Below are 22,716 nucleotides of genomic sequence, written 5' to 3'. Positions count from 1 at the left end.
GAGTTACATGATTTATTTTCTCTCAAATTGTGATGCAGTTGATTTAACAACAAGGGGGTGGATTCATGCTTACCATTAACAATGTATGCTTTCTTTAGATACCCCTGGACCACCTGAGGGACCAGTGCGTTTCACTGGTATCACTGCAGAAAAGGCAACTGTCTGGTGGAACCCCCCAGAGAACGATGGATGTGCTGCAATCCTCTGTTATACAGTGGAAAAGAGAGAAACATCTAGGATCTCCTGGGCAATGATGACAAGCAAGTGTGAAGCTTGTTCATTCAACGCCACCAAGCTGATCAAGGGCAACGAGTACCAGTTCCGTATCTCTGCTGTCAATAAGTTCGGAGTTGGACGTCCTCTCGACTCTGATCCATTCATTGCACAGATGCAATTCAGTAAGTTCCATCAAACAACAAGATCTAAAGAGATGACTGACACATATAATTATTTGTTATTAACTTCAATTATTATGTTTAACTAAAACAAACAAATGTTTTGTTTCACAGCCGTTCCAGAAGCCCCAGGAACACCAGACGCCACAAATGTGACTGGAGACACCATCACAGTAGGCTGGACAAGACCCAGATCAGATGGTGGAAATGAGATCAAGCACTACATCCTGGAGAGACGTGAGAAGAAGAGCTTGCAATGGGTGAAGGTTTCATCCAAGAGGCCAATCACTGAGCTCAGACACAGAGTGACACACCTGAACGAAGGTAATGAATATGAATTCCGTGTCATGGCTGAAAACGGTGCCGGAATCGGACCAGCAAGCAGCACATCAAGACTCTTCAAGTGCAGAGAGCCTACAAGCGCACCAAGTGCTCCTTCTCTGGTGAAGGTCACCGACTCCACAAAGTCGTCTGTCACCCTGGAATGGATCAAGCCTGTGTTTGACGGTGGTATGGAGATCATTGGCTACGTCATTGAGATGTGCAAGGCAAGCCTTAATGAATGGCACCAAGTCAATAGAGCAACTTGCATCAACACAACATACACCGCTAAAGGTTTAACGGCTGGTGAGGAATATAGGTTCCGTGTGCGTGCAGTGAATGGGTCTGGAAAAGGAGAAGCATGTGCAGTTCCTAATCCAGTGCAAGCTGTTGATAGACTGACATCACCAGAAATCACCCTTGATGCAGACTTCAAACAGACACACGTTGTGAAGAACGGGGCCACCGTCACTCTTCATATTGCCTTCTGTGGTAAACCAGCTCCGCTGGCTACATGGACCAAGACAGGTGGAGAACTTGGTGTTATGGCAGATGTCAACACAACTGACACATACAGTACCTTGACCATTGAGAGCTGTACCAGATTTGACTCTGGAAAATACACCTTGTTGCTTGAGAACAACGGAGGCCGCAAATCTATCACATTGACCGTGAAGGTGCTTGATACACCTGGACCTCCAGGAGCTATCAGCTTCAAGGATGTGACCAGGGGAGCTCTGACAATGCTGTGGGACGCTCCAGCCAACGACGGCGGAGCCCGTATTCAGCACTACATCGTAGAAAAGCGTGAGGCTAGTCGTCTCAGCTGGAAGTCAGTCAGCGAAAAATCCTCACGCCAAATGATCAGAATGACCAACCTAGAAATAGGTGTACCTTACCTGTTCAGAGTCATCGCTGAAAATACGTATGGCAGGGGAGAACCCTGTGAGATGACTGAACCGATTACCGCAACTGAGGTCCCTGCTCCACCCAAGAGTCTTGACGTCATTGACACTACTAATTCCACTGCTATCTTGGCCTGGCTGAAACCTGAACATGACGGTGGCAGCCGCATCACAGGTTACATTGCTGAGGCCAAAGCAAAGGGCTCTGATCGCTGGATTGTTGTCGGTCAAACCAAACACCTAAAGTTAGTCATTGACGGCTTGATTGAGAACACAGAATATGACTTCCGCATCAAGGCTATCAATGAGGCTGGTATCAGTGTCCCAAGAGATGCCTTAGCATCCGTTGTCATCAAGGAGCCCAAGATTGAGCCCACAGCAGATCTCAGTGGCATAAATAACCAGCTCATCACATGCAAGACTCACAATGCATTCACCATTGATATCCCCATCAGTGGCAGACCAGCTCCAAAGGCCACCTGGAAACTGGAGGAGATGAAGCTAAAAGAGACTGATAGAGTGATCATCAAGACTACTACAGAAAGGACCACCCTGGTGGTAAAAGACAGCAAGAGAGGAGATAGTGGAAAATACTACCTCACTCTGGACAATGCCGCCGGACTGAAGACATTTGCTGTTACTGTCAACGTTGTTGGAAGACCCACTCCACCAGTAGGACCCATTGAAATCTCTGAAGTGTCATCAGAGGGCTGCTCATTGGCTTGGACAGCACCAGAAGATGACGGTGGAACAGATATCGACAACTACATTGTTGAGAAACGTGAATCTGGATCTACATCCTGGCAAGTGGTGAATTCAAGTTGTAAACGCACCACGATCAAAGTAAGCCATCTGACCAAATACATGGAGTACACCTTCCGTGTCTCTGCTGAGAGCAAGTATGGCGTGAGCAAGTCCATTGAGTCTTCAGCTGTTGTCATTGAGCATCCATTTGGTAAGTTCATGTGTAAAATCAATTTACATTTGCTTTAATGGTTTGAAAATGTGAAGACACTAATAATTAATTGTTTCGTCTTATTCTCAATATCAGTTCCACCAAGTCCACCAACTCGCCCAGATATGGTGTCAGTATCTGCTACGGCTATTGGCATCAAGTGGGATCTGCCATACGCTGATGGCGGCAGTAAGGTGACTGGATACTGGATAGAGAAGAAGGAGAGAAACACCATTCTTTGGGTCAGGGAGAACAAGCTTCCATGCCTGGATACCCAATACAAAGTCTCTAGTCTCATTGAAGGCCTGGAGTACCAGTTCAGAGTTTATGCTATGAATATTTCTGGTCTCAGCAAAGCCAGTGAGGCCTCAAGACCAGTAGTGGCTTTGAACCCAGTCGGTAAGTGCAACATTCAAAGGACATTTTTCGAAATATTTGGACTCTCTGGAATGTTCCATGTTGACCGTTGACCTTTGCACTGATTGTACATTCTCATTTTGTCTCCATGTAGATCCTCCTGGTAAACCTGAGGTGACTGATGTCACAAGGTCCTCAGTAACTATTGCTTGGGGTATACCATTCAATGATGGTGGCAGCAAGATTGTCGGATACATCGTTGAGCGCAAGCCATGGAGTGATGATGAGTGGGATAATGCCCGCTGGTTGAAATGTAACTACACCACCATCACAGAGACTCACTTCACAGTTGGAGGACTGGGTGAAGCAGAAATCTTTGAATTCCGTGTCATTGCCAAAAATGGAGCCGGAGTTCACAGTGCACCATCTGAAACAACAGGACCGATCACCTGCAAGGACGAATACAGTAAGATACTACTGTTAGATACTGTTTGTTACGTTACTATCAAGTTTATGCATATGTATATATATATATACACATATTTATATATTAATATATATGTATTATTTTATAATTTATATTTTATTTTTGTCTTATAGCTCCTCCCAAGGCTGAACTTGACAGCTCTCTTGTTGGAGAGCATGTCACTATCCGGGCTGGATCAGACCTGGTCCTTGATGGTGTAATTGGTGGTAAACCCGAACCCATAGTATGGTGGGCCAAGGGTGACAAGGTGCTGGAGCTGGGAGAGAAATACTCCCTGACATACACCAGTTCAAGAGCCATGGCCATCATCAAGTCCTGCAACAGAAACGACACAGGAAGATACGTTCTGACCGTGAAGAACGCCAGTGGAACCAAGACAGCGTCTGTCAACGTTAAAGTACTCGGTAAGAACATGAAGTAGATACAAAGACATATACACTTGCAATGACATGGAAACAAAATAGTTTTCAAGTAAATGTATTTTCACACTGACTATTACTATAATACAGTGGTGGTTGGTGCCGTTTAAGATGAGGGAGGACAATGATTTTTTTAAATGAGCATGGTCTTACTGTATTTCTATTACAGCATGTTGGATGACTCTCATTCATATTCCATTCACCTAGCTCATTTTCCCTATACCCATCATGAGATTGCTACAACGTAGCCTATGAATGGAAGTTTACAACATAGGTGCACAGGTTGAGAGAAATTTGAGTAATCCAGGTGACAGACAGTTACACATTCAATACTGCCTTGAACACTCTTCCCTGCATCTAGCTGATCTAGGGTGTAATCATTAGTCCAATAGTTGCAAACGAGAGTTCAGGTACAGTGAGGGAAAAAGTATTTGATCCCCTGCTGATTTTGTACGTTTGCCCACTGACAAAGAAATGATCAGTCTATAATTTTAATGGTAGGTTTATTTGAACAGTGAGAAACAGAATAACAACAAAAAAATCCAGAAAACGCATGTCAAAAATTTTATAAATTGATTTGCATTTTAATGAGGCAAATAAGTATTTGACCCCTCTGCAAAACATGACTTAGTACTTGGTGGCAGAACCCTTGTTGGCAATCACAGAGGTCAGACGTTTGTTGTAGTTGGCCACCAGGTTTGCACACATCTCAGGAGGGATTTTGTCCCACTCCTCTTTGCAGATCTTCTCCAAGTCATTAAGGTTTCAAGGCTGACATTTGGCAACTCGAACCTTCAGCTCCCGCCACAGATTTTCTATGTGATTAAGGTCTGGAGACTGGATAGGCCACTCCAGGACCTTAATGTGCTTCTTCTTGTGCCACTCCTTTGTTGCCTTGGCCGTGTGTTTTGGGTCATTGTCATGCTGGAATACCCATCCACGACCCATTTTCAATGCCCTGGCTGAGGGAAGGAGGTTCTCACCCAAGATTTGACGGTACATGGCCCCGTCCATCGTCCCTTTGATGCGGTGAAGTTGTCCTGTCCCCTTAGGAGAAAAACACCCCCAAAGCATAATGTTTCCACCTCCATGTTTGACGGTGGGGATGGTGTTCTTGAGGTCATAGGCAGCATTCCTCCTCGTCCAAACATGGGGAGTTGAGTTGATGCCAAAGAGCTCGATTTTGGTCTCATCTGACCACAACACTTTCACCCAGTTGTCATTTGAATCATTCAGATGTTCATTGGCAAATATCAGACAGGCATGTAGATGTGCTTTCTTGAGCAGGGGGACCTTGCGGGTGCTGCAGGATTTCAGTCCTTCACGGCGTAGTGTGTTACCAATTGTTTTCTTGGTGACTATGGTCCCAGCTGCCTTGAGATCATTGACAAGATCCTCCCGTGTAGTTCTGGGCTGATTCCTCACCGTTCTCATGATCATTGCAACTCCATGAGGTGCGATCTTGCATGGAGCCCCAGGCCGAGGGAGATTGACAGTTCTTTTGTGTTTCTTCCATTTGCAAATAATCGCACCAACTGTTGTCACCTTCTCACCAAGCTGCTTGGCGATGGACTTGTAGCCCATTCCAGCCTTGTGTAGGTCTACAATCTTGTCCCTGACATCCTTGGAGAGCTCTTTGGTCTTGGTGGAGAGTTTGGAATCTGATTGATTGATTGCTTCTGTGGACAGGTGTCTTTTATACAGGTAACAAGCTGAGATTAGGAGCACTCCCTTTAAGAGTGTGCTCCTAATCTCAGCTCGTTACCTGTATAAAAGACACCTGGGAGCCAGAAATCTTTCTGATTGAGATGGGGTCAAATACTTATTTCCCTCATTAAAATGCAAATCAATTTATAACATTTTTGACATGCGTTTTTCTGGATTTTTTTGTTGTTATTCTGTCTCTCACTGTTCAAATAAACCTACCATTAAAATTATAGACTGATCATTTCTTTGTCAGTGGGCAAACGTACAAAATCAGCAGGGTATCAAATACTTTTTTCCCTCACTGCATGTTTATCCCCATTTTGTTCTGTTTGCTCCCATTTAAGAATCGGCTGAATGACTACACCCCTGATCACACGCAAACACAGTTAACTTTCATAGCAGCCACATACATGATCACTTTGATAGTTTAGCTATAATTCCTTCTTGCATCTACGCACTCTGGCACCGGTTAGTTGAGGTAATATGTACATGTAGGTAGAGTTATTAAAGTGACTATGCATAGATAACAACAGAGAGTAGCAGCGGTGTAAAGTGGAGGGGGAGCAATGCGAATAGTCTGGGTAACCATTTGATTAGATACTCAGGAGTCTTTTGGCTTGGGGGTAGAAGCTGTTTAGAAGCCTCTTGGACCTAGACTTGGCGCTCCGGTACCGCTTGCCGTGCGGTAGCAGAGAGAACATTCGCTAGCTAAGTAAATGAAAGTGAAAAAAGAAATATATATATATATATATATAAATATATACACATAGCTCTCTCTCTTTCTTTTTTTGTATTCTTTTTTTACCTTTTTCTCCACAATTTTGGGGTATCCAATTGGTAGTTACAGTCTTGTCTCATCGCTGCAACCCCCGTACGGACTCGGGAGAGGCGAAGGTCGAGAGCCGTGCGTCCTCCGAAACACAACCCAACCAAGCCGCACTGCTTCTTGACACAATGCCCACTTAAGCCGGAAGCCAGCCGCACCAATGTGTCGGAAGAAATACCGTACACCTTGCAACTGTGTCAGCGTGCACTGCGCCCGGCCTGCCACAGGAGTCACTAGTGCGCGATGGGACAAGGACATCACTGCCAGTCAAACCCTCCCCTAAATAGGACGACGCTGGGCCAATTGTGCGCCGCCCCATGAGTCTCCCGGTCACAGCCGGCTGCGACAGAGCCTGGACTCGAACCCAGAATGCCTAGTGGCACAGCTAGCTCTCTCTCTTTCTCTCTCTTGCTTCTCCTTCATTTTTGAAGAAATTGTTGTGTTCAAAACTGTTAAACTATTGTCTTTCTCTCTCTTTGAGTCAACTACTCACCACATTTTATGCACTGCAGTGCTAGCTAGCTGTAGCTTATGCTTTCAGTACTAGATTCATTCTCTGATCCTTTGATTGGATGAATCACGTCAGTTCTTGCTGCGAGAGCTCTGATAGGTTAGAGGACGTCCTCCGGAAGTTGGCATAATTACTGTGTAAGTCTACAGAAGGGGGTGAGAACCATGAGCCTCCTAAGTCAATGTACCCAGAGGAGGACGGAAACTAGCTGTCCTCCGGCTATACCATGGTGCTACCATACCGAGTGCTGTTGAGGCTACTGTAGACCTTCATTGCAAAACAGTGTGTTTTAGTCAATTATTTGGTGACGTGAATATATTTAGTATAGTATAGTTTTATCTAAAAAGGATAACTTTTTTTCTTGTTTCACAATTACATTTTTATGAAATTCACTGTGGAGGATGGTCCTCCCCTTCCTCCTCTGAAGAGCCTCCACTGTTATAATAACACCATTTGATGTTTCACTGTAATTCCAGATACACCAGGGCCTCCTGAGGAAAAGGTCACAATCACCAGGGTGACAGATGAGAAGTGCACTGTGTCTTGGAAGATCCCCCTGGAGGACGGTGGAGATCTTGTCACTCATTACATTGTTGATAGACGTGAGACCAGCAGACTCAACTGGGTGATCATGGAGACCGAGTGCAAGACTCTGTCCTGTGTCAGCTCCAAACTGATCAAGAACAACGAGTACGTCTTCCGTGTCAGAGGAGTAAACAAGTTCGGACCTGGTGTGCCCTTGGAGTCCGATCCTGTCATCGCCAGAAACGCATACAGTAAGCATGCATTCAGTGGCCATGTCATTTTAATAGATGCAATACAATTTTTGTCTTATTCAAAGCCCAAACCTTATTAAACATGTTTTATTTTCCTTTATCATTGCAGCTGTCCCATCACAACCTGGAGCACCAGAAGTCACGGCTGTAGGAAAGGAGCACGTCATCATTGAATGGATGAAACCTGAAAGTGATGGTGGAAGTGAGATCAAGAATTACCTGGTGGACAAACGTGAGAAGAGCAGTTCCAGATGGACCAGGGTCAATAAGACCTTTACCATCTATGACATCCGCCTGAAGATCTCTGGTTTGCTGGAAGGCAGTGACTACCAGTTCCGTGTTACAGCTGTGAATACAGCTGGAAACAGCCAGCCCAGTGAAGCCTCTCAGTATGCCTACTGTAGAGAGCCAACATGTACGTGATCAAAAAGTCATAGTCTTAGATTTTAGTAACCATATGAGGTCCATCTTTATAGTTTTACCATTGACTTATGGTTGACTTTTGAAACACTGAAACACTGCTGCTGTTGAATGACTCATACTGTATTTTGTGTTTTCCAGACACTCCAGCCCCTCCTTCAATTCCACGTGTGGTAGATTCCACCAAGCATAGCATTAGCTTGCAATGGACCAGACCCATGTATGATGGTGGCGCTGATGTTGTTGGCTACGTAGTGGAGGTGCTTGAGGAAGGAACCGAGCAGTGGTACAGGGCCACTCAGAAGACTTTGAAGACCAATTCGTTTGTTGCCACTGGACTTCAAAGCAACAAGAAGTACAGTTTCCGTGTCGCAGGAGTCAATAGCAATGGCACTGGGGAATTCAGCGAACCTAGTGTGGAAATTGAGCCTGTTGAGAAACTCTGTACGTTTGTTCTTATGCTTTTACTGTCAATAATTCACAATGGCAGCATTTTTGTATGTAAAGGGTTAACCTGGTATAAATGCAGTTTATACCAATGTCTACATTGAATCAAAGACCCTCTTTTTAGACTTATAGTTTGTATATGTGCTGTTATTATGTTGTAAACGTGCTGTAATTTTTTGTCACAACAGCAATCCCTGATCTTGAGCTTCCTGATGATCTGAAGAAGATTGTGTGTCTGAGAGCTGGTAACACTCTTAGGCTGTTCGTCAATGTGGCTGGAAGACCGGCTCCTGTACTGACCTGGAGGAAACCTGGCGTTGACCTGCAGAGCCGTGGGTTCATTGATACAACTGATAGTTACACTCAACTGATCGTTGAGAAGGTCCATCGTTACGATGCCGGCAAATACACCATTGAGGCTGAAAATCCATCTGGCAAGAAGTCAGCAACCATTCTCGTCAAAGTTTATGGTATGTTAGCGGTTACGTTGACATACTTAAGATGGTTAAATGATTAAGAACTATCTGTGAACCATATAATTACATATAGAATAGTGAATCATCATGTGCTGTGAACAGTCCGTTAATCCTTTCTGTATTTTCCAGACACTCCTGGACCACCTGGTTCAGTTAGAGTCAAAGACTACACAAAGGAGTCTGTCGTCATCACATGGGACGTACCAACTATTGACGGCGGAGCCCCTGTGAACAACTACATCATTGAGAAACGTGAAGCTTCAATGAAATCCTACAAAACAGTTACAACAGAATGCAGGAAGACCTTGTTCAGAATTACTGGCCTGGAGGAATCAGTACACTACTTCTTCAGAGTGTTACCAGAGAACATATATGGTGTTGGAGAACCATGTGAAACCCCTGAATCAGTGTTGGTCTGTGAAGTACCCAGCCTTCCTCAGGATCTGCACATTGTGGATATTGGAAAGTCCTCCGCCATACTTAACTGGGAGAAACCTCTTCATGATGGTGGAAGCAGACTGACGGGCTATGTTATTGAAGCTAACATCGTTGGATCAGACAGATGGAGTGCAGTGGCCACCGTTAAACAGTCCATGTCCCAGCATACCGTCACTGGTCTGACAGAGAAGGAGACTTATCTCTTCAGAATCAGAGCTACCAACAGCAGAGGAGTTAGCGAGCCTAGGGAGATTACAGGACCTGTGGTCATTCAGGAACAACTATGTATGTTATATTCTGATTCTTATGCTACACACATGGCAGTTAATCTATTTAAAATATGAAAGGTTTGATACATTTTCAGATGGTCTAATTTTCCCCAAAAATATTTCCTTTTACAGTGGCGCCCTATATTGATCTGACCGGCATTCCACAGAAGGTTGTCCATGTGCCAGCCGGCAAACCAATCGACCTCAATATTCCTATAAAGGCCAGACCTGCTCCAGTTTGCACCTGGTCCTTCAATGGTGCTAAAATGAAGGATAGTCTTGACCGGGTTAAGATTGAGTCTAATGGAAAATACGCCAAACTGACTGTCCGTGAGACAACCATTGATGACACTGGTAGCTACACTCTTCAAGTAAAGAATTCTGTAGGAACTGCGACAGAGATACTTAAAATTATCATTCTTGGTAAGTGTGTGTGTTCTTGGTAAGCGTCCATACTTGTGTTTGTGTGTTCTTATGTTTTTGTATTGGAATATTCTAAATACAACCATCTGCTTATTTCTGTCTAGATAAACCTGGAATACCTATTGGACCGATCACAGTTGATGCCGTTGATGCCACATCTGTAACGGTCAGCTGGGAGCCACCAGAGAAGGATGGCGGCGCCAACGTTAGTGGCTATGTTGTTGAGCAGCGTGACGCTCACCGCCCCGGATGGCTACCAGTGTCCGAATCTGTCACAAGACCCACATTCAAGTTCACCAGATTGTCTGAGGGAACTGAATACGTGTTCCGTGTGGCTGCAACAAACCGCTTCGGCATTGGGGGATTCTTGCAGTCTGAAGTTGTTGAATGCAAGAGTCTCAAGAGTAAGTCATCATAAATCCTAAAACACAGTACATTTCATCTTTTGACAAAATGTATTATACACTATAATTAAAACACCAAAACAGTGTACTTCATTTTGAGGAAGTTAAAGGAAAGGGATGATGGTGGCTACAACTGATCTCATTTGAAATCTCTAATCTCTCCACAGCCGTACCCAGTGCACCAAACCGACCTGATGTACTGGATGTGACTCATGAGGGAATGACCATCACATGGCAGCCACCAGAAGAAGATGGAGGCTCCCAGGTGTCTGGATATATAATTGAGCGCAAGGAGGTCAGATCTGAAAGGTGGATGAGCATCGTTAAGAACCCAGTCACCATGACCAGATACAGATCATCAGGTCTGTGCGAAGGCAATGAGTATGAGTTCCGCGTGATCGCGCTGAACTCCAGAGGCTCGAGCAAACCCAGTATGGCATCTAAACCAGCTATCGCCATGGATCCCATCGGTATGCATCTGTAATCCTGTCCTTAGTTGTTGTGTCCCATATTAGAAACATTGAAATAAGCAGTAAATTATGTAATTACTATGTTTAACTTTTTTGTAATGTGTTATTCAACTCAATGATTTATGGGTCAAAATGTCCTTACAACTTAGTTTCTACCATTTTCAAACTTGTGTGTATGACCAAAACTGTTATATTTGTCTTTATCTTAACAGAGCCTCCTAGTGCACCACAGTTCCCCATGGTCACAGACACAACCAGGACATCTGTGTCTCTGGCCTGGAGTCCTCCAGAGGAAGAGGGTGGTTCTGTCATCACTGGTTACCTGATTGAGATGCAGAAGGTGGACCAGGTGGAATGGACCATGTGCAACACGACACCCATAAAGATCTGTGAATACACTCTGACACACATGCCTCAGGGAGCTGAGTACAGGTTCCGTGTGATGGCCTGCAACGCTGGTGGACCCGGAGAGCCAGTTGAGATCCCAGGAATAGTCAAGGTTATAGAAATGCTTGGTAAGGGTTGAAAATATGTGTATAGCATATTTTATATTGTATAGCATATGCCAGGAAGAGCTGTATTTTGTATTTTGCCTTTGAAGCTTGTGTCAAATGTGAACTAACTTAACAATGTCTGTATGCTTCATTTCAGACTATCCCGATTATGAACTGGACCTCAAATATGAGGAAGGCTATGTGGTCAGACAGGGAGGAGTCATCAGGCTGTCTGTACCCATCAAGGGTAAACCAGTCCCTATTTGCAAGTGGACAAAGGAAGGCCGAGATATCTCTCACAGAGCTATGATTGCCACCAATGATGATATCACTGAACTTGTGATCAAAGAAGCCCACAGAGATGACACTGGCACTTATGACCTGGTCCTGGAGAACAAATGTGGCAGGAAGGCTGTCTACATTAATGTTAAAGTGATTGGACGTCCAGACGCACCGGAAGGTCCTCTTGAATTTGATGATATCCAGGCTCGCTCTGTAAGAGTCAGCTGGAGACCTCCCTCTGAAGACGGTGGCTCGGATATCCTGGGTTACATCGTTGAAAGGCGAGAGGTATCAAAGGTAGCATGGTATACTGTAGACTCAAGAGTGGTGGACACAGCTCTGGTGGTCAAGGGGCTGAAGGAGAATGTTGAATACCATTTCAAGATCACTGCTGAAAACCAGTTTGGTGTGAGCAGATCTCTCAAATCAGATGAATGTGTCACTCCAAAGACACCGCTGTGTAAGTATTTTTGAATGTTCATAATTATTGTTCTGCAAACATAAAATTTGTTTTCTTTTGTTATCACTCCTCAGTTCTTCTATTTACAATTATGCAATTCTCGTTTCTATACAACAGCTCCACCAGAACCTCCAATCAACCCACCAGAAGTTATGGATGTCACAAAGAGCACTGTTGCTCTATCTTGGGGCAGACCAAAGGATGATGGTGGCGCGCGCATTACAGGATACTACGTTGAGAGGAGAGAGGTGTCCACAGAGAAGTGGGTGCGTCACAACAAGACACACATCACCACTACAATGTACACTCTCACTGGACTCATCCCTGATGCTGAATATCTGTTCCGTGTCGTGGCACAAAACGACATCGGTCAGAGTGAACCTGGACCAGTATCTGAAAATGTTATATGCAAAGATCCATTCGGTATGTATTTAATAGACCTTTCGAGTATACATTTAAAGCTGCAATATGTAACTTTTTGGGTGACCCGACAAAATTAACATAGAAATTATAGTTATAGATCTGTCAATCTCATTGAAAGAAAGTATAAGAAGTGGTAGATCTGTTCTATGTGTGCTAATTATATGCTTCCTGTTCTTAAATTTTGTTTTTGCGTCTTTTACGTTCAGTTTCAAACAGCTGAAATTACAATATTTTTGGTTATGGAACAGATATTTAACAGCGGTTTAGATGGTACAATGATTTTCTACACAATGACGTCTTGTTTTGTCAAAAACTGAAATTAGGCAAACTATTAGAATTTTAGCAAACAGGAAATGGCGATTTCTGCATATTGCACCTTTAATAATACATATAAATATTATAAATAATACAATACTTGAATAAGAGGAATTATTGTAATTGCATGGTTACTTCTCTCTCTCTTTGAATAGACAAACCCAGTCAACCAGGTGAGATTGATATAATCTCCGTTGCCAAAGACTGCATCACTATTCACTGGCTGCGCCCAGAATGCGATGGTGGCAAAGAGATCCTGGGTTACTGGATTGAGTTCAGACAGGCAGGTGAAAGTGCCTGGAAGAAATGCAACAAGGAGCGTTCCAAGGACAGACAGTTCACCATGGGTGGTCTGATGGAGGCTACAGAGTATGAGTTCAGAATCCTTGCAGAAAATGAAACAGGAATGAGTAGACCTCGCAGGACCGCCATGGGCATCAAGACTAAATTGAGCTGTACGTTGGCATAATATTTTCATAAAATACTCAAAGCGCCTTAGATTACAAAAATCATTGATTACAAATTATCATTGCCATTCATTAGAAATAATGTCCATGCTCTGTTTATGTTTCAACAGTGGGAGAGGCTCCTAGTCTCAAGGAAGACATGGCAGATGTCATCACAAAACTTGGTGAATCAGGAACTCTGACATGCCAGATTATTGGACGTCCCCTTCCTGACATCAGATGGTACAGATATGGCAAGGAGCTGATCCAGAGCCGCAAGTACAAGATGAGTTCTGATGGTCGCAACCATTCACTGACAGTGGCCACAGATGAACAGGAAGATGAGGGCATATACACTTGCAGAGCCGCCAATGAAGCCGGTGAAACAGAGTCCAGCGGCAAGCTGCGCTTGCAGGCCGCACCTGCTTTCCACCCTGGATTCCCATTGAAGGAGAAATACACTGCAGGGTGTGGAACAAGTCTTCGTCTCCATGTTGTCTACATTGGCCGTCCAATTCCACAAATCATGTGGTTCTATGCAAAGAAGCCGCTCAACGCGTCTGAAAACGTGATAATTGAAAACACTGAGAGTTACACTCATCTGGTTATAAGGAATGTACAGCGCAAAACAAATGCTGGAAAATACAAAGTGCAATTGACCAACAAATTTGGAACTGTTGAAACCACACTCAAGGTTGAAATTCAAGGTAACAATTATTTTGTTTATTATTATTGTAATAATAGAATTGCTTATTTTATAAACAGAACCCATTTTTGCATGACCAACAGAGAACTTGTTATGTAAATGTTGATTTTTACCATTTTTTTTCAGATAAACCAACCAAACCTGAGGGACCTATTGTTGTTGATGCTGTGTTGAAGAGCGCAGTGATCATCAGCTGGAAACCACCAAAGGATGACGGTGGATCAATGATCACCAACTACATTGTGGAAAAACGAGAAGCAAAGGAAGGCGAGCAGTGGCATCTGGTGTCATCATCAGTCTCAGGAAACACTTGCAGGATTCCAAATCTGATTGAAAGTGCTGGATATTACTTCCGTGTTTCTGCTCAGAACCAATATGGAGTCAGTGAGGCACTTGAAGTTCCTGGTGTTCTCATTATCAAAAGTCCATTTGGTAAGTATGCTTGTTGACAATGATAAATATATCACATAGATCATGTTTACTGTAACGGTTAAGAGAATAATGCACTTCTATGACATCGCTCTCATTGTCTGTTCCTCAGCAAAACCTGGAATTCCCATGCAGCCTGTTGTCACAGAAGTGACCAACGATTCTTGTCTTGTGTTCTGGAAACCACCAAAAGACGATGGAGGTGCAAAGATAAAGAACTATTTCCTTGAAAAACGAGAGAAGAAACAGAACAAATGGATCACTTGTACATCCAATAAAATCCATGAGACACATTTCGCTGTAAAAGGCCTTCTTGAGGGCTTTGAGTATGAGTTCCGTGTGAAATGTGAAAACATGGGTGGTGAGAGTGATTGGAGTGAGGTATCAGAGGCCATCATTCCCAAATCAGGTCTCACAATGAAACCTCCTGTCTTCAGAGAAGAAATGAGACCAGAAATGATTGTGAAGTTTAGATCCAATGCTACATTTGTCACAAAAATTGTTGGACATCCCATCCCCACCGTGAAATGGTATAAGAATGGCAAAGAAATTGTTGCAGATGGTACCAAACTCAAATTGCAAGAATTCAAGGGAGGTTATTACCAACTTGTTATTGCCAATGCCGAGGACAGCGACGCAGGTGTCTATCAAGTCAGGGCAACAAACCAAGGAGGATCCATCTCTACAACAGTGAATCTGACTGTTGAAGGTAAACATTTTTGATAGGCTGTTGAAAAATATTTTAAGAGGACATTTGTGTTAAACATACATCTTTTGATAATAAAACAAGTTTGAATTCCCTTACATTTTATAAAAAATGTAGGTAATTTAGAATTGTATATATATATATATATATATATAAGTATTGATATACTCAATTCATTTATATTCTTTCTTTTCTCCTCTAGTTCCTGCCAAGATCCACCTACCTCAAGAATTGCAAGGCATGGGAGCAGTGCATGCTGTAAAGGGTGAAGTGGTTACCATTAAGATTCCAATCAGTGGCAAGCCTGACCCTCAAATCCAATGGCAGAAGGGACCAGAGATCATGGGATCATCAGCTCACACTCAAGTGATTGTCACAAGATCATTTACTTCACTCGTCTTCCCCAAAGGAGTTCAGAAGAAGGATACAGGTTACTACGTAATCACTGCCAAGAACAGATTCGGAGTTGACAAACAGACCATTGAAGTTGCCGTGGCAGATGTACCAGATCCTCCTAAGGGCATTAAAGTCAGTGAAATCACTAGAGATTCCATCACTTTAACCTGGAGTCCTCCAGAAAAAGATGGCGGAAGCCCTATCATTAACTACATTATTCAGAAGTGCCCCACATCAGGTGACAGGTGGATCCGCGCAGGCCAAACCAACGAGCCTAAATACACCATGATTGCTCTGTTTGGCAAGACGAAATACCAGTTCCGTGTCATTGCGGAGAACCAGTTTGGTCTGAGCGATCATTCTGAACCAACTGAGCCTGTTACAACAATAGAAGATAAATCCGTTATCAGAAACTACGATGAAGAAGTTGATGAAGCTAGAGAAATCACTAAAGAGGAGGCACCACATTCATCAAAGATCAAGATGGTGGCTGCCCAGTACACCATTTCTGAAGAGCTGGCACGTGCCGGAACATTTGGCGTTGTTCATCGCTGTGTTGAAAACAAGTCCAAGAAGACATTCATGGCCAAGTTTATCAAGATCAAAGGTACTGATCAGGAGCTGGTTACTAGGGAAATTGAGACACTCAATCTTTCTAAACACAAGAACTTCATCTACCTACATGAGTCTTTTGACAGTTTGGAAGAAATGGTCTTGATCTATGAGTTCATCTCAGGCGTGGACATCTTTGAACGACTTGGCACAGGCAACTTTGAGCTCTCAGAACTGGAGATTGTTAGGTACCTGAGACAGGTGTGCTCAGCTCTGAAGTTCTTGCACAAACTCAACTATGCTCATTTTGAAATCAAACCTGACAACATTGTCTACACCACAAGAAAGAGCACAAATATCAAAATTATTGAAATGGGCCAGGCTAGATTACTGACTCCTGGAGAAAATATCAGAATCAATTTCACTGCACCAGAGTATTGTGCACCTGAAATCCACCGTCATGGACTTGTCAGCACTGCAACTGACATGTGGTCAGTTGGTGTACTAACGTATGTGCTCCTCAGTGGACTTAACCCCTTTGCAGCAGAATCAACCACAAAAATGATTGAGAATATCTCAAATGCAGAGTACATCTTCGACAGTGAGGCTTTCAAAGAGACCAGCCTCGAAGGTATGGACTTCTGTGACAGACTTCTTTGTAAAGACCTGAAGAAACGTATGACTGCTCATGAAGCTCTGGAACATCCTTGGCTTAGATTGAAGCTGGAGCACCTCAGCAAAAAAACTATCAAGACATTGAGTCACAGAAGATACTACCAGACGTTGGTGAAGAAAGAGAGAGAGACAATTGTCTCATCAGCTCGTGTTGCTTTCGGTGGTGGCTTCAGAAGTTACAGAGGTTATGCAGTTGGCAAAGTCAAGATTGCGCACGCTACAGAAGGTCTGAGAGCCGGTCCAGTCATGCATGGATCTTCAGAGGAGGGTGGACATGTCAGATTTGTTTGCAACATTGAACATTATGATGAAACCACAAAAGCAACTTGGTACTTTGGCACCCGCCAGTTAACAGCAAGTCACAAATATGAAATCAGCTACATCAATGGAGTTGCTAGCATCTACGTCAAGGAAATTGAAACATCTGACGATGGTGTCTACAGATGCAAAGTCATCAGTCAGGACGGTGAAGATAGCGCCTATGGAGAACTCTTTGTTGAAACTGTGAGATGCTACCGTGAACACTTCATTGGACGCTCACTCACAAAGAAGAGAAAGCTTGATAAGCAAAGACTTATGCAGAGACCACCAGACTTCACTCTGCCTCTGTACAACCGCTCTGCTTACATCGGTGAAGATGTTCGTTTCGGTGTAACCATAACAGTGCATCCAGAGCCAACAGTAACATGGCTGAAGGCTGGTCAGAAAATCAAACGAGATGATAAGAAGTACACTTTCATTAGTGACAAGGGTCTTTATCAGTTGATGATCCACAATCTTGACCTTGATGACGATGCTGAATATACTGTTATGGCCCACAACAAGTTTGGTGAAGACAGTTGCACAGCACGTCTTACAGTGACACCTCACCCTGTTAGTGAAGACACCATGAGGCCAATGTTCAAACGGCTGTTGGCTAACGTGGAGTGTGTAGAGGGCCATAGTGTCCGCTTTGACTTGAGAGTCTCGGGAACACCTGCACCAATCTTGAAATGGGAGAAGGATGGCAGGCCACTGGAATTCAACCAACAAATCACAGTTGTTCAAGAGGATGTAGACTATCACGTGCTGCATGTCAGAGAAACTCTTGTTGAGGATTCAGGTCTTTACAAAGTTACCGCAACAAACTGTGTTGGATCAGTGAGTTGCCAGGCTACACTGAAGGTGGACCGCATTACATACAAGAGGAGGGAATATAAGAGTGAGGCGGAACAACAGAAATATGTTCAACAACAAATTGACAAGACTCTGAAAATGGCACAACGCCTTTCCACCACTGAAGTTACTGGACTCAACCCAGCGGCTCAAGAGGCTTTGAAACACGCTGCAGACATATACAAGCCGGCAGTGAGCACCAAACACTGTGAGGGCGAATTTGATATCACAGAAGAAAAACCATTTGTACATATCGAGGAAAGGAAACTTCGCATGCCATATGAAATTCCTGAGTCACGTGTCCATGATGCAAGTGCTCTGGATGAAGACCTGTTGATTAAACACTTTGTACCTTTGTCTGACATGAAGTGGTACAAGAAACTTAGAGATCAGTATGAAATGCCTGAGCGGATGGAGAAGATCGTACAGAAGAGACAGAAACGAATTCGCCTCTCCAGGTGGGAGCAATTCTATGTCATGCCCCTTCCTAGAATTACTGACCAGTACAGGCCAAGATGGCGTATCCCGAAGCTCACGCAAGATGACTTGGAAACAGTAAGACCAGCAAGACGGTCACCTTCTCTTGGATCCGAGGCATCCTTCAGGTCAAGAAGACGCTCCCTGGGTGATATGAGTGATGAAGAGCTTCTGCAGCCCATTGATGATTACCTATCAATGAAGAAAACTGAACAAGAAAGGCTCCAACTTGAGGAGGAGCTTGAACTTGGCTTCTCTGCCTCCCCACAAGGCAGCCCTGTCCGGTTCGAGTTGTCTGCTCTGCGTCATGAAGAAAAGAAACATTTTGCAAGAAGAGAAGTGTCACAAGTAACCGAGCACAAGATCAAGAGAACAAAAGTTTCACAGTTCTTGAGGAGGAGAAGATCACTGTCTCCTACATACATTGAGCTGATGCGCCCTGTTTCTGAGCTGATAAGAACTCCTCGCCCACGTCCTCTGGAGCCAGAGGAGATCATCGAAAGGAGATCCCCCACCCCTGAGAGGACGCGTCCACGCTCCCCCAGCCCCCCAGCTTCAGCTGAGAGATCCTCCCGCTCATCCTCAAGATTTGAGAGGTCAGCCAGATTTGACATCATGTCCAGATACGAGTCAAGAAAGGCTGCACTGAAATCTGAGCGTAAGTACCAGACAGTGACCCAAACACCCTTCAGCCTTGACCACGCCCCACGTGTAACTGTGAGAATGCGTTCCCATCGTGTCCCATGTGGTCAGAATACGAAGTTCACTCTGAATGTCCAAGCGAAGCCTGTGGCTGAGATCCAGTGGTTTCATAACGGACAACTGATTCAAGAAAGTGAGAAGTTACGCTTCACAAACATGAGTGGAGTGCTGTCTATACAGATCCGTGATTGTCAGGCAGAGGACAGTGGCACGTATCGTGCTGTTTGTTCAAACTCAAAGGGAGAAGCATCCGACTATGGTATCCTCGATGTTTCTGGAGGTGAATTCTCCACATATACATCACGTCGTAAAGATGAGGATGCTCCACAACCATTTGTTCCTGATATCACAAAGACAGACCATTACCACATATCATCCTTCAAGGCAGCTTCCTCCTCAGCAACACATATGGAGGTGAAAGAAAGTAAATCAAAGTTAACTGAATCACATGAAACATATGACAGATATGATTCATCTGAACGATTTATATCTGCATCTGAAAAATATGCTGCATCCGCGAAGTATGCATCAACTGAATACTTATCATCTGCAGCATCCTTATCATCAGCATCATCTGATAAGTTTCGATTGACTGAAAGATACGTGTCAGGTGAAAGACATGCATCGTCTGAAAGATCTGAAACATATTCTTCAACTGAAACAAAAATGAGGGCTATGGAGGCAACAGAAGTTGAGCAAGTGACTGTTCATAAAGTTAAGTCAACTCTGGCAGCCAGAATACTGACTAAACCACAGTCTGCAACAGTCAATGAAGGAGAGACTGCTCGATTCACTTGCGACATTGATGGAGAACCAGCACCAAGTGTTACATGGTTGCATGAGGGACAAGTAATTGTATCCTCTCATCGTCTTATGGTATCTACCACGCAGTACAAGTCTACGTTTGAAATTTCCTCTGTACAATCATCTGATGAAGGCAGCTACACACTGCTGGTTGAGAATGCTGAGGGCAGACAAGAGACTCGGTTTAGTCTGACCATTTCCCGAGCAATTGTCGAAGAGGAGGTTTTTGTCTCAATAAAGTCACCAGAGCCTGGATTCAAGTCTCCTGAACGAGTAACTTCACCTACCAGTGTTCCCCAAACCCCAACCCCATTAATCAAGTCTCCTGAACCAATCACCTCACCTCCTAGGGTGAAGTCCCCTCTGCCAGTCAAGTCTCCTGAACCAATCATCTCGCCTCCAAAGGTGAAATCCCCCCCTCCTGTCAAGTCTCCTGAACCAATCACCTCGCCTCCAAGGGTGAAGTCCCCTCCCCCAGTCAAGTCTCCTGAACCAATCACCTCACCTCCAAGGGTGAAGTCCCCTCCTCCTATCAAGTCTCCTGAACCAATCTCCTCCCCTCCAAGGGTGAAGTCCCCTCCTCCAGTCAAGTCTCCTGAGCCAATCATGTTGCCTAAGGGAGTGAAATCACCTCCCAGAGTCAAGTCTCCTGAACCAGTTGTCTCGCCTCCAAGGGTGAAGTCCCCTCCCCCAGCCAAGTCTCCTGAACCAATCGCTTCGCCAAAGGTAGTGAAACCACCTCCCCAAGTCAAGTCTCCCGAACCAAAGGGTGTGAAGTCACCTCCTCAAGTAAAATCTCCTGAACCAAAAGGAGTGAAGTCACCTCCCCAAGTCAAGTCTCCTGAACCAAAAGGAGTGAAGTCACCTCCCCAAGTCAAGTCTCCTGAACCAAAAGGAGTTAAGTCACCTCCCCAAGTCACCTCACCTAAGAGAGTCAAATCTCCACTAACAGTGAAATCCCCAACTCCTAAAGCTCCAAAGATTATCCACCAACTCACAGCCAAAGCCTCAGAAGACACAGTGAGAATGTCCTGTGTATCTGAAAGCAGCGTGAGAGAAGTTGTGTGGTACAGGAATGGAATGAAACTGACACAGAGCAGCCACTATGAGTTCCATATGTCTGTGGATGGACATTGTTCTCTCATTATCCATGACCTCTCTGAGAACGACCAGGGAGAATACTCTTGTGAGCTCATTGCAGAAGGAGGAGTCTCTACTAAATCTTCATTCTCATTTGTTGGCCAAGTGTTCCAATCCATCTACACTAAAGTCACAGCTTATGTGCAGCAGCACATGGCCATGAAAGGTACGTTTTGCTGTAGAAAGCAAACCTCTTGATAAAACTAAATTCTGTACGAATTCTATACAAGTCTGTATATTCATATTTCTAATGGTTCTTTGTCTCTTTTCTTCTATTTAAGTGAAAACCGAACAGGGATCAATGAGTCAAAAAGAGGCATCTATGGCTTTAGCCTCCCATACAAGTTCAGAACAGGTTGTTAAGAAAGGAATCCATGGAGGAGCTCAGATGATGATGATGGGGGAGAGTGCTGCTCTTAGCAGCATGCAGGAAAGCTTCTCTTCCCAATCAGTCCACATGGCTTCTTCATCTTCTATGCATCAGGAGACCTCTTTCAGCAGTTCCAGTATGGCCAGTATGTCTAGCATGGCTGCCATGGCTGCTGAAATGCAGATGGAAACCATGTCTCTATCTAGCATGTCTTCCATGGCATCTTCCCATGCCATGAGCTCCAGCAGTATGACTGAAATGATGAGTCACTCCCACCTAGAGGGGTCCTCCATGAGATCTATTGCACAGGGTATGCTAGGTAAGTATCTCATATATGCTTATGACATACAAGTCTTACAATGCATAATAGCTACATCATAATGCATTAAACCTTCAGGCTTTAAGTAAAATGTTACCCATATTTGTAGTAGTGCAGTTGCTAAGCATTTTTTAATTTGTGTTCTAACAGGTGCGACAGGGGCACCAAGAATCGAAGCTCTCCCAGAGGACATCACCATTGAACTTGGAAAGGTTCTCACCGTGGCCTGTGCTTTCTCCGGAGAGCCCACCCCTAACATCGAATGGTCCCGCGGTGGAAGAACGCTGCCCGGTGAGGAGCATGGCGGTAGGTTCCACATCGAGACCTCAGAGGACCTCACTACACTCATCATCACCAGTGTGAAAAAAGAGGATGCTGGAGCATACACACTCAAACTGTACAACGACTTTGGATCTGACACTGCAACAGTAACTATAAGCATTCGATCATAAAAAAAAACGTTCATATAATTTATATCCTCCCCCTTCCCTACTTTAATGCCTTTTTATGTATTAATTGAACAAAAAATAATCTTACTTGATAAAGACCTGGATTTCTGTTATTGTAAATATGAACTATTTTTATACCAAACTTGACATTAATTTATGCCAAACTAGACTAAAGTCTAAAGTTGTTATAAAATGTGCCATATTGGATAATTATGACTTAGGATTTTTCATCCATTTTTTCTGTGACATGTACATAATGTATATAGCCGAATTTAACGGTTATGGAAAATGTATGAATTGTTATTTATGACAATATTAACTGAAACAAATGAAACTGAAATGTTTAAAAGGAGAAAGTTTCGCATGAAACGAATACCCTGTTAAACCTGAAACTAAACTCTGTGCCTCAA

General features: G+C 43.9%; 1 protein-coding gene across 1 annotated transcript in view; it reads left to right on the top strand.

Annotated features, from left to right (window-relative positions):
- The window catches only part of LOC115160992 (titin), a 179,609-nt gene extending 157,224 nt beyond the window's left edge, over positions 1-22,385 (top strand). Inside the window, exons 194-216 of the mRNA XM_029711620.1 lie at positions 99-398; positions 510-2,576; positions 2,673-2,975; positions 3,088-3,399; positions 3,534-3,824; positions 7,360-7,659; positions 7,769-8,074; positions 8,221-8,523; positions 8,715-8,996; positions 9,132-9,725; positions 9,842-10,132; positions 10,237-10,536; positions 10,704-11,006; positions 11,219-11,521; positions 11,658-12,242; positions 12,360-12,665; positions 13,136-13,435; positions 13,558-14,133; positions 14,259-14,564; positions 14,674-15,270; positions 15,470-21,334; positions 21,450-21,857; positions 22,008-22,385. Of these exons, the coding sequence (XP_029567480.1) occupies positions 99-398; positions 510-2,576; positions 2,673-2,975; positions 3,088-3,399; positions 3,534-3,824; positions 7,360-7,659; positions 7,769-8,074; positions 8,221-8,523; positions 8,715-8,996; positions 9,132-9,725; positions 9,842-10,132; positions 10,237-10,536; positions 10,704-11,006; positions 11,219-11,521; positions 11,658-12,242; positions 12,360-12,665; positions 13,136-13,435; positions 13,558-14,133; positions 14,259-14,564; positions 14,674-15,270; positions 15,470-21,334; positions 21,450-21,857; positions 22,008-22,309 (15,500 nt within the window). The 3' untranslated portion in view covers positions 22,310-22,385. The remainder of the gene's footprint in view (positions 1-98; positions 399-509; positions 2,577-2,672; positions 2,976-3,087; positions 3,400-3,533; positions 3,825-7,359; positions 7,660-7,768; positions 8,075-8,220; positions 8,524-8,714; positions 8,997-9,131; positions 9,726-9,841; positions 10,133-10,236; positions 10,537-10,703; positions 11,007-11,218; positions 11,522-11,657; positions 12,243-12,359; positions 12,666-13,135; positions 13,436-13,557; positions 14,134-14,258; positions 14,565-14,673; positions 15,271-15,469; positions 21,335-21,449; positions 21,858-22,007) is intronic.
- Positions 22,386-22,716: the final 331 nt, after the last annotated feature.

This window comes from Salmo trutta, chromosome 24 (genome assembly GCF_901001165.1).
Source record: "Salmo trutta chromosome 24, fSalTru1.1, whole genome shotgun sequence".
Lineage (NCBI taxonomy): Eukaryota > Metazoa > Chordata > Actinopteri > Salmoniformes > Salmonidae > Salmo > Salmo trutta.
The sequence above is the reverse complement of the archived record's forward strand: the minus strand, read 5'-3'. Positions and strand labels throughout refer to the sequence as shown.